At 41.4% G+C, this 11553-nt stretch overlaps 1 protein-coding gene across 2 annotated transcripts; it reads right to left on the reverse strand.

Annotated features, from left to right (window-relative positions):
- Window positions 1–159: 159 nt before the first annotated feature.
- On the reverse strand, window positions 160–11553 carry ucmab (upper zone of growth plate and cartilage matrix associated b). Of its 2 annotated transcripts, none has more exons than XM_085168570.1 (5): window positions 10230–11553; window positions 10064–10122; window positions 9873–9968; window positions 1029–1127; window positions 160–952 (listed from the first exon to the last, which is right to left on the reverse strand). In XM_085168570.1, the coding sequence occupies exons 1-5, from the start codon at window positions 10310–10312 to the stop codon at window positions 855–857; spliced, it is 435 nt and encodes a 144-aa protein (XP_085024696.1). In that variant the 5' UTR covers window positions 10313–11553; the 3' UTR covers window positions 160–854. The 2 variants fall into 2 exon arrangements, with proteins under 2 accessions (XP_085024696.1, XP_085024695.1); XM_085168569.1 differs by having other exon boundaries at window positions 10064–10126; window positions 10255–11549.

The following is an 11553-nucleotide window of genomic DNA, read 5'->3' on the forward strand; positions in this document are numbered from 1 at the left end:
GTGTGGTGGTTGTCTTTTTTCTTTAAGTTACACTTTGTACCCATTGCCTGTACAGTTTATATGGCATACTGCAAATAACCCCCCCAACTGCATTATCTATAATCCAGGAGTCCGGGGCATCCTGAAAAGTTGAACAGTTTGAATAAAACACTTCACATTTATTTTATTTATGTAGAACAGGGGTGTCAAACATAAGGCACAGGGGCCAGAATAGGGCTGTAGGAATGTGGCCCACGGGACAGGTTTGGGAAATGCGAAGTAAGGCGTAAACATTTGGACTTTTAACTGGATTTTATTTATTTATTACAATTTTAGCCCAATGACAGATTTCTTTAGTTTACTAAAAGAGCATGTCTTTATCATGTAGAAAAACTAAGATGCACTGTTGAGATCACACACCTTTCTTTCCTGTGTTAAGAAATCTTGAGGATTAAATGGTAGTTAAACTTTTTTACAGTGACAGAAAAGGGAGTTTAGTTTGTGCAGCCTACTCAGGGTTAGGGTTAGATGTAGAATGAGTTGGACATCCCTGATCTAGGTGATCTCAGCTGTAAATTGGGGTAAATAAAATGAGGATAAATAATTTTTTTTATGAAATTGGGGTAAATAAGTTTCCAAAAGCTCTTCATTTTGATTGATGTTAACTTGTTATGCTGGTTTTCATTGTCCACTTTGTCAGACCGTTTTTAAACACTTCTCTAACATTTTCTACACCACGTGATTAATTGATTAATCATTAATCTAGTTAAAATTGAAAAATACATTGCATAGTCGTTGCCTTTACTATGTTAGCGGTCACATTTTGTGTGGAAAAGCATCGCTATGTAGCAGTCGCACGTCTCCTCTTATCACTCTTAGGTGGAGTGACGGTTGTACTCGTAGGCAGGATGCATCCCGTCATAGTGGAACTCCCTCCACTGCTCGGTGCTCTCTCTGCTCCTCTCGTCTTGCTCTGAAAGTAGATGAGGAGAATTTCAGTGAACGAACTCTTCTTTTTCACCTGCGTCCGATGAAAATGCTCCACGTACCGTCATGCTCCTCTTCAGCGTAGCTCTCAAACTCGTTCCGCTTCTCCTCGTGAAACTCTCTCTTCCGCTCATCTGCAGCCAAAATCTGCCTCTGCTCAGCTGCAAGCACAGCAAGTATGAAATGGTCAGGTTTTCAAGGCGTAAGGAGCATTTTAGAAAGATAAACGCCAAAATCTTGTTTAAGGTGATGTAAAAGGAAATTATTAATTGGTAGGAAAATTACTGAAGCACTCATTTACTTGAGTCCAGTTTTCAGTGTGACTATCTGGACTGTTTCCTTTGAAATACGAGCTGCATTTAATGCGTGACTTCAAAGTACAAAAATGTCTGAAGGACAAGTATTTATTCTTGAGAAGAGTCAATAATCCCGGTTGATGCATGATGCCGTTTGTCGAGGTTTGAGCTGGTTTTATTTAGGTTAGGTACTTTAGTCCAGTTGTGTCACACCAGTCCTCTTGTTGGATAAAGAAATTAATCTGCAGGTTAGTGAGATGATTATTGTGATATTAAAGAACAAAAACAAGTTGGTTTCACTAATACTCAAACTTCAGTGACCTGAAGCAACATTGTAAATAAGAGCCGGCCCAAACTGGGTCATAAAAGGATGGAGGCAGTCAACAGCCACACTCATGTAGGCTGTCTTCATGTTGTTTGATGAACATCACAGCAGAAATCAAAACTGAACTTTTTTTTTCAATTTTCTTTTGTCCAATTTTGATGAGTATGTGTAAATTGTAGACTCAGTTTGGTCTTGTGCTGCTGTAGCTTACCTGCTTCAAGTTACAGTGTAGTGTGTGTTCAGAGGTGTTTTTCTGCATACCTTTGTTGTAACAAGTGGTGATTTGAGTCACTAATGCCTTCCTATCAGCTGGAAAGATGGAGCTGCTAGGAAGTAGAAGAGTAGAGGTATGAAGTTGTACACTGCGTACAGTGCAGAAAAATACAGCAGCTACAAAAGAGAACCAGTTTAAATTTAATGCTCACATACTTTTACACGCATTCACACAAGCTGTTAAACATCACAAAACTGCTCCCTCAAACAAATCCACAGAACTGAATCACTGCGTCCAGGGACACTTTGAAAACACGGACGAGCTATAGACGCCTGAAGCACTGAAGAGGAGACAGAAGACTTCTGTATTGTATTTCAGGCCCCCAACTGACTTCTAAATGTCTCACGCTGACTCGCTATTCACACATTACAATGTTCCAAAAAAGAAAGATGAGGAAGAAGAAGAGGAAGAAAGGGTTTGCATTGCACTGCTGAGCTTTGAAAAAAAGCACAAAGAGGGAATTTCATAATAATAATAAGACTTGGAATGTAACTGCTGTGCTTGATTTCTGTAACAAAGACTGTGAAATGCGATCGTCTGCTCCAGTGTTAGGTAAGTTACTTTAAAATAGTAACTTAGTTACATTACTAGTTACTTCTATCAAAAGTAACTCAGTTACTTCAAGTTACTCGTTACTTTCAAAGTAACTAGTTACTAGAGAAAGTAACTTTGGTTTTACTCAGAATTCTCTTGTTAATGTGTTGCTTCCACAACTTTGCCAGTCTTCTAGCTTGCTTACTTGCCACAAGTGCACTGTGCCACCTACCAATAGAAAGGAAAAGATAATGTGCATATTTCCACGAGAGAAATCCCACGCCTGGACCGTCATTGACTGCTGCCATGATTCTAGCCTACGTCACAGCGTCATGTGCGCCTTTTACATCCAACACAAAAACTGCAGTCGTGGTGCTTTGATTGTACTCAGAACTCAGAAATTCTGCCTTCTGAATAGGAAGATGTAGGTAACACCAGACTGCAGATGAGCTGCATACAGGGCTGGACTGGGACAAAAAATCGGCTCGGGCATTTTGACTAGAGACCGGCCCACCATTATAGGAAAAATCATAAAGCCTTTGAATGAAAACAAACACTGTTGTGACAGTGATGTACACTGTTTTGATGGTATATATGCATCAATATATCAATCCTTTGTTATAAGATTCAGATAATTATTTTTTAAAAGCTAGACATTTTAAATGAGAATAAGAAAGAAAAGTATTTCTTTGTGCCCACCTCTCCCTGTTAATGCCCTACTTGGCCCCCCTGGCAAAACTTTGCTAGATCCGCACCTGCACAGTTACCAGCTGTCAGCTACTTAGAAAAGGATCCTGGATTTATCTGTCTCTCAGAAACAGTTCATAACTTCCCTTCAACTCATTTATGTCACCTAAAAGGTAAACCTGTTTCTCCATCACCTGTTCAGCTGTGATGATTCAGTAAGGACATCTCCTGGTTTCATCTTCATGTTTCCCTCTCACCAGATAACCAAACCGACATCATGACCAGCAGCTTTTTTGCAGCTGTGGCTCCAGCAAACATCAGCTGATACTAGAAATTAATATTAAATAAATTCTAACAACAGCTGATCAAGCTTAAACGTGCTGCTGTTGTTTAAGGCGACATCGGCTGGTTTCCTGTTTCTGGCGCAAAGTGGGCGATAAACAAACAAGAGAGCCGATCAGCTGATCATTGATCAGTTTTCATGATTGAAGTAGAAACGGGAGAGGGAGGGGAAGAATGAGAGAAGAAGAGGCAGCTGTGCAGCAAAGACACAGAATAACTCCAGCTTTGTGTCTTTTTCATTGTAGCTGAAGTCCGGGACAAATTGTTCCTTTTCACCTCAATAAGAAACGCGTAATATTTTCTCTGAATACCAGACGGGACGGTTGGCAACTCTAATAACTTATGAACAAAATAAAGTTCAACATGATTAACTTCATAGCACCCACCCAGCTGTATAGAAACTCCGTCATGCTAGCTAGTACGCAGTACGGAAAAAGTCAGAATAACGAAAATAAACTCCACCTAAACTTGGTTTATATCTGACCCAGATAGACTGCAGGTCATAACTTCTTACCTGAAGTTCAGTTCACACTTGGACCGGCGGCCGCCTCGGGTCTCTTTTCCTTCTGCGTCCCCTTTCCCTCATCCACCTGCTGCCTCCAACACTTGCTAATGTTATTGAATCTGTGGAAGCTCCGCGATAGCCACCACACGAAGTAACGAGTAACGACCCTATCTAAATCCCAGTAACAACTAACGCGTTCCTGATTTTGGCATAATAACTAGTTACCGTGCTCGTTACCACAATAATAACGTAGTTACTGTAACGCATTACTTAATAACGCGTTAGTCCCAACACTGGTCTGCTCTCACACTGGCATCACTTGAGGAATGGGCTGTTCCTTCATCCAGGGGATGACGATTTGTGGCAGCGATTCAGTTTTACATTTTAACCCACTTGGGTATATAAATCATCATTTTTAACCTTTATTTAACCAGCAAATCTTTTCAAGCAAGCCAAAATTACATAAGCTATCAGTTTAACGTGAGCAAACCATAACCCAAGACTTTATGTCCACAAAGATCTAGGTACTGTGCTGAAGAGATATCAACTGAAGGAAAACTGTGGCCTTACTGTACTTTCACGTAATACCACTTAGAACCACAAGATGGTGCAGGTGTGCCATTGACTGATTCCTCAAACATTTTTGCCCCCAAGGAGGTTTTCGTTGGATGCTCCATCTACCTGTCACTTTGCTGCTGGAACACCTGAATTCCTCCATGATGGTAAATAAAGGATATTAGAGGACATTGGAAGATTTACTTAAGTGAGGCAAATTATTGTGATGTCACAACTGCAGGATGATCTCCTAACAATGCGTGTTAAACTTTCATGCAAGCGTTTCTCTCTGTAAACAGCAGTCCCAGTTACTATCTTACTGTGCCATGTGTGTGAAGCGCACACAGCTTCTTAGTGTTGGTAGCACATTACAACATTCAGGCAATAATCTAATACACCAACACTTTCATTCTTTACAGATTCAGCAGAGGGAATTTGTTCGCTGTGTGCGCAGTGCTAAGAAAAAGAACCTAATTTCTGCTCAGTTTCAGTAAAATCCCACGTGACTGAGGCACAATATGTCTTGATGCATGCTCAATCATCCAGGTAAGTAAATTCCCAAAAGTTGATTCTGTTCATCTGGACGTAGCGTTTTACGTGGGAAAAACGTTTTGTCACTCATCCAAGTGATTCAGTCTCAGCTGACTGCAGGTTTCCTCAATCTTATAAACAGTACATTTGCATAAGGCGCATTTGCATGAGGCACAATATGTGGCATTCACCTCTAAACACTCAGCGTGACGACTGCGTGAAGAGTTTTAGGACCGAGACAAAATTTTGGCACTGCGATAAGAGCTTTGAGCCATCCACGCAAAGTGCCGATTACACACTCATTCTGATAACATCTCGCCCTCCTAAAAATGAACTCTCCTAGTAGCAGCTATCACAACCACAACAGGCATAAGACAGGATTTTTTTCAGCGTGCAATTTGCAAGAAATTGCGTGCCACAGACATGTTTGCGTGACACATTTAAATATTCTCCTCCTGAAAGTGATGAGGAGAATATTCTCTCCTCCTCTTACAAATACATATTCCATAAGGCAGACCACAAAAACACTCCTGTTTTTCACAGGCTGTTCTTGTTTATATGATGCCCATAAAACAATAGGGTTTGAACACACTGTGGCAAAATATGATGTGCGTTTTGTAGTTCATCTTCTGTACGTTGTAGTTTTAACACAATGTCACATTGTTAGGAGAGACGAGTGTGAGAGTGTTCCAATTCTCACGGTGTTTCTCTTTTCCTAAGTCCTTAGCAGTTCTCTTACCCACTTTCCCTTGATCTCGATGATGTTTATAGTCAAGTCAAGGAAAAGAGGTTAGGAATAGGAGATAGGAGTTACCTTCAGAAAGCACCCTAGGTGTAGCTAAAACAAATCAGAAAATAAATGAGAATAATAAAAAAAATATCAGTGCATATCAGAAGAAAAAAAAAACACCCTGTTGTGGGTAAAATTCTGCCCCCTACTGGTAAATGTTTTAGTGAAATTCTGCCAAGTACTGAATGTTACTTTCAACTGCTCCCTTATTTACAAGGGTTGTCACAGCAGATAGCTCCACATGTTTGATTTGGTGGGTTTTTTACACTGGATGGCCTTCCATCCAGTGTGATTGTGCATGCCCTAAAGAGATATGTGTCTCCTTTTGGGACTAAACAAGGATCTTCCACTTGTTAGACAAATGCGTAACCACAAAAGAACCGCTTGAAATTCTGACAAGTATAATTACCTAATAAGTACCTTTAACCTATTGTATTTTTAATGGAAGGATAAACAGGAGAAATCAAGCACAAGAAAGAGAAAATGCAAAGTCCACACAGAAAAGGTCAAACGCCTGTGTTTGAACCTAGGACCTGTGAAGTGTGAGGCAAACACTGTGTATGAATTGTATAAGTCGAAGACAATAGATGGATAGTTAGAAGAATTAAAACTTTCACTGACGTCTCCTAATAGAATACAAAGAGATCCTCCTTGGATCCTTGATCAGCAGGTAGACAATGAAGAAAACACTCCTGTAGGGCAAGCAATGTGGAATTTATACCACGACTGTGTCTGTTCACATATTGTATGTATTTTCCTGCAGACAGCGTAAATGGACTGGTTCTTTTATAGTGCTTTTCTGCCCTGCTTGAGCACTCAAAGCAAGGCTTCAGAGAGGAGGAGGGTTTTCACCCAACGCAGACATACTCCTGTGCAGTCCTGCACAATCACAACTGCATGTTGCTGGACGTGGATGATGTTGGTCGAAAGCTGATTGGTTGATAAGCGAGCTGTAATAAGACTTTATGTCCAAAAAAATCTAGGTATTGTGTTAAAGAGGTATCAGCTGAAGTAGAATTATGGCCTGACCTGCATGTAATACCACTTTGAACCACAAGGGGCGACAGCAGACTTAGCTGTAACGTCTATTGTCAGACCGGTTATACCGCATACTTTGTACGCCGTTTCCGTCGACAGCTGTCTGCTCGCTGCAAGTAGACAGACAACAAACAAATGACCACACCCTAACCACAATTTCAGCAAAGACGAACCACTCACACTGGAAAAGTTGAGCAGCCTTTGACATTTCATCAGAATTCCCAGCTTAAGTTGGCATGCACACGTGCGGCTGCTTGGAATTCAAGTTGTAAATTACCAAGCTGAAAAAGATTTAGAGATTAACTTACAGAGCAGTATCTGTCACCAGCATGTGAAAGTTTATTCAGCACAGTTAGTACTGAGGTCATCTGACTTTAGTTTAATATTTTATCTCTTTCAGAATGGTAAATGGCCTGTATTTTTTACTTTTTTACTGGTCCCTAAGGACCCCAAAGCGCTTTACACATCCAGTCATCCACCCATTCAAGCTACGTTGTAGCCACAGCCACCCTGGGGCGCACTGACAGAGGCGAGGCTGCCGGACACCTCTGACCACCACCAGTAGGCAACGGGTGAAGTGTCTTGCCCAGGGCCCTCTGACCACCACCAGTAGGCAACGGGTGAAGTGTCTTGCCCAAGGACACCACGACCGAGACTGTCCACGACGGGGCTCAAACCGGCAACCTTCCGATTACAAGACGAACTGCCAACTCTTGAGCCACGATTGCCCCATCAAAATTGACAAGCAGAGCTAATCATCCATCATTTTATCCACCCTGCACATCCACCCTGACCGACTCCCACAAAAGCCAAACAGCATCATTTGCTGGACTGCGATGTCCATCTTTGGATATCAAAACTCTGACTAGAAACTATATGTCATCATATCTGCCAGCTGAAACAGCTGCCTCTATCAAATACTTCCCTTCAAAATTTCATCCAACTGCAGGACAGGTACATGCCTTAATGCAGCACGAGAGGCTCTTCAAAGTGAGCAGCTTGTTTTTCTCACTTGGTACTTGCTTTTTTTCCCCTCTGACCCCTTTCTGCCTGTGTGTCGGCACATTCCACATTCAACTCACAGCCACTCACCCACTCACTCATCCATCTCTGTCTTTTCAGTCTGTTCTCTGCTTTGTGCTCATTTTATTCCTCCTGTTTTTTCTGGGGTTTTTTGCACAAAGTGTCTCGCTGTCATCACACATACAGCACGTTATGCAACTGCAGTTCAGAACAGCAGCATTGTTGTGCGCGCTCACCTTCCTGCTGGTAAAACTGTGCATAACAGCCGGCGGTAAATCACTCAAGAATGCCACACATTGTTCAGTAATGCGAATACGTTGACAGGAGCAAACTGGTGTGGGTTCCATGCCGCCCTGTGTGTCCTGCTGCAGCACCAGGACAGGAAACTGAGGTCTGGGATGGTCTCAGTTCATGCCAGGTCCACAATAAGGTTAACAGCTGCTGGCTGCCATGACTATAAAATCCTTCAGGCTGCCATAAACATGTTCCCTCACAGCAGAGTCAGGAAACAAAAGGGCTGCATCTCTATGAGTCATCTCATCATTAATACAGACACCAGAAGTGCATTTTTAATAAAACAAGTAATACAATAAAACTATTTCAATACATTCATCACTGGGGTTCAGCAATACTCTGACACTTGTTCCCAGCACAGTATCAAACATCTTTATGTTCAGGATAAGGATGACAAATGTGTAAAACGTTATTATCTTTGCCTCGGCACCACTATATTTTTCACTTGTGCACATGATGAATGTTGAGGCTTGTGGATCTCAGAGATATTTTATCAGCCTGACGTATCAGGCTTTCTTTCAGTGCCAAAATAAATACATTTTTAAAAAATCTTCAAGTAACAGTGAAGATTTCCTCCTGCTCTTTTTAGTCTTCTGCATATTCCTGTACTCCACCCATGCTGTCTTTTTGACAATTAAACCATCATTTAAACAATCAGATATTCAAAGCTTTACAAAAAGCCCATTTCTAGGCTCATTTTTCTGTTTATAACCAACTACAGTCACACCTGGTGTGATGGCCTCAGCCACACATTGGTAAAAAACCAGTCCACTCACCTCATTGGTTTGGTTTTGCAGTTAAAAATGTATTTCAGTAATGTAATTCATTCATTTCTTCACTTAAACCTAACAGTGATATTATGAAGTCCGCACATAGTAGCGCTGTGTGGTTTCTAAAATGTATTTTGTCAAATTAAATGTATATTATATCATGGTTCTCTTTCTTTTGTTCAACCTGGTTTGGCTGTTTCCTGCCTAAGCAAAAAGCATGACTTTGAAAGCACAACGCCAGCTCAGCAGGACCAACTATGTGCTTGTCAGCAAGGGGGTGTTTTAGGGTTAGTTAGGTTATTTTGTGCTTAGTTAGTGTTTATTTCTGTTTCCCTTATTGTATGTTAACGGTTTGGCCAAACCACTATCCAAGTTACCCTCTTGTGTCTTTGTGTTTAAGTTGTGTATACTTTTTTTGCAATAGTGAATTTTCTGTAAGTCATTTTTTGAGTAGAATCATATTTAGTTTAGCTCTTTTATTGGGGTAAAATAAAATAGAACCCACCGTGAGGCTGTATTTCCTGCGTCCTCTATGCCTTCACTGCTTGGTCCCTCACATCTAGATTTAAACTTCTCTGAGAAGTTCCAACGTGATTTTAAATCATGACATAACACATAAACAGCTCTTCTGAGAGTCTTTAAGGACCTGTTGATGCCGGTAATTTGTCTGTCCACGTCCTCTTAGATCTGATTACAGCATATGACACTGTAGCTTATTTCTGTCACATCTTGAATTGTGTGTGGGTATTAAAGGTACAGCCCTAAAGCACATTTAGCAGAACATTAGCAGAAGTAATGTTTTTCTTGTTTTTACAGGTAAAAGCTAGCATTTTCTAGCATTTTATGCCAGAATTGACCACAAACAGACTTCACCGTACAAACACAGCCTGGCTGACCATGTCAAACTCCAAACGACTGCAAACTGACTCAAAGTGAACTCACCGTCCAGCTCATCCTGGGACTTCACACCACGTCTGCTGCGTCTTCTGAAGAAGTTTGAGGCATCGGCCTGCTTCATGAAGACCCTTTTCAGTGGACCTGCAGTGGAAGCGGGAGGGAGTTTAGTTCACAGTGTAAAGTGATACACAGGGCGATACGCAGGGAAAAGAAACGCAGCTGATGCAGCCCCTGACCTTGAGGATCTTTAGTGCTGCCTGTGCTACTGGGCACAGCTGCAGAGCTGGCCTCCGGAGACCCTGTGTCGAAGCACAAAACATGAAAGGTCTAAATTCAAAACACAGAATCCAGCTTTTCTCATGCCTGCAACCAACTAATAAGACAATTTTTTTTTTTGTAAAAAATCTCACTCCTGCATCATACTCACATGAAAGGGCAAAAAGCACAGTGAGGAGAGCCAAGAGGGTTGCATACGTCCAGGACATCTTTTAAACTCTGAAATACTGAGAGATGTGAGTGATGAAGAAGAGCAGGAGGGAGAGAGGGGAGTAAGACGTATGTGCGAGGTGGGATGAGGCGCCCGGGGCGATATCGACTGCTTCTCAGTGCAGGGAGGGAGTGATCGTGCAGATCTGAAACCAACAAACATGCCAGAGGGCTTCCAAGTCACAAGAAGGTGCCGAGGGTTTCATTTCAGCTCAGCAAACATGCTGCTTCTCTCTTTTTTTTCTATGAATTTTAGTTGAAATTAAAATGACCTGAAATGACACAATCTATGGAACTATTGCATCAGTGACACTTGCAACTGTTTCATTAATAAAGAAGAGAAAACATACTGTAGGTGTAACCAGAAAAATTATAGTCCGGGCTGCTTATGCTCTGGCTTCCTGGATAATATTTGTTCTAGAGACGATGGATGGGAGACAACAAAAATACTGATGTTTCTTTTTTTTTAAAAAGTGACAGAAAACAGTTGAGGCCAGGAGCCGGAGCAGGGACTCCTTGCCAAATGTCTCCTTTGAAACGGGCCCCCTCAACAAGGCCGCTCTCTCTGCTAGGCAAAGAGTTGTGCAAGAAAGTATGCAGCCCTCTGTTTGCTTGAATTTCTTCCAACCTGTACTCTGGCCGGGCCCCAGAAAAAAGTGAATGTTTAAATTGTTTTGAGGGAAAATCCAGGAGTCAGGGGACTGGTGCTCAGAGAGATACGAAGATTCTGGAGTGAGGGTTTTGAGAAGATATGTGGTGAGTGTATTTTATTCAGGTAGGTGTGAAACAGAACAACATAGGGACTGAAGAAAACTGCAACATTAAACAGCAACAACAATGTCTGTGAGTGCATAAGAGGGAAAAAGCCCAGTGTGCTGATAATACATGCATTTGGATTATATATTTCTAGACTGTGACTTGGATCATTTCAAGTTTTCTGTGACCTGCTCAGGGGCTACAGCTGCAAACTATTCATTTTGCAACAATCTGGCATGTTTACATTAGATTTTTATACTCATGTTTATTACCATGCACCGCCCCTGTTAAATAAATAAATATATTTTCAAAAAACTAAAAAAATACATGTGTCTGTGTTTCTTTCCACACCTTCCTTTACAATATCTGAGCAACTGTGAAAAGATATTACTTCATAGGGCAATTTTCATTCATTTCATTAAAGGTACTTTCTCTAATTACTCTCTGCAGACCGTAACTAAAGCTGTCACCAGCAAGAGGCAGA

The sequence above is a fragment of the Neolamprologus multifasciatus genome, chromosome 7, assembly GCF_963576455.1.
Source record: "Neolamprologus multifasciatus chromosome 7, fNeoMul1.2, whole genome shotgun sequence".
Taxonomy (NCBI): Eukaryota; Metazoa; Chordata; class Actinopteri; order Cichliformes; family Cichlidae; genus Neolamprologus; species Neolamprologus multifasciatus.

Coding starts and splice junctions, on each gene's coding strand:
- ucmab (XM_085168570.1), bottom strand. CDS start 10,312: ATGTCCTGGACGTATGCAACCCTCTTGGCTCTCCTCACTGTGCTTTTT. Junction 1,128..9,872: donor GTCCCAGGATGAGCTGGACG/GTGAGTTCACTT, acceptor CTGTGCTTGCAG/CTGAGCAGAGGCAGATTTTG. Junction 953..1,028: donor CGCTGAAGAGGAGCATGACG/GTACGTGGAGCA, acceptor ATCTACTTTCAG/AGCAAGACGAGAGGAGCAGA.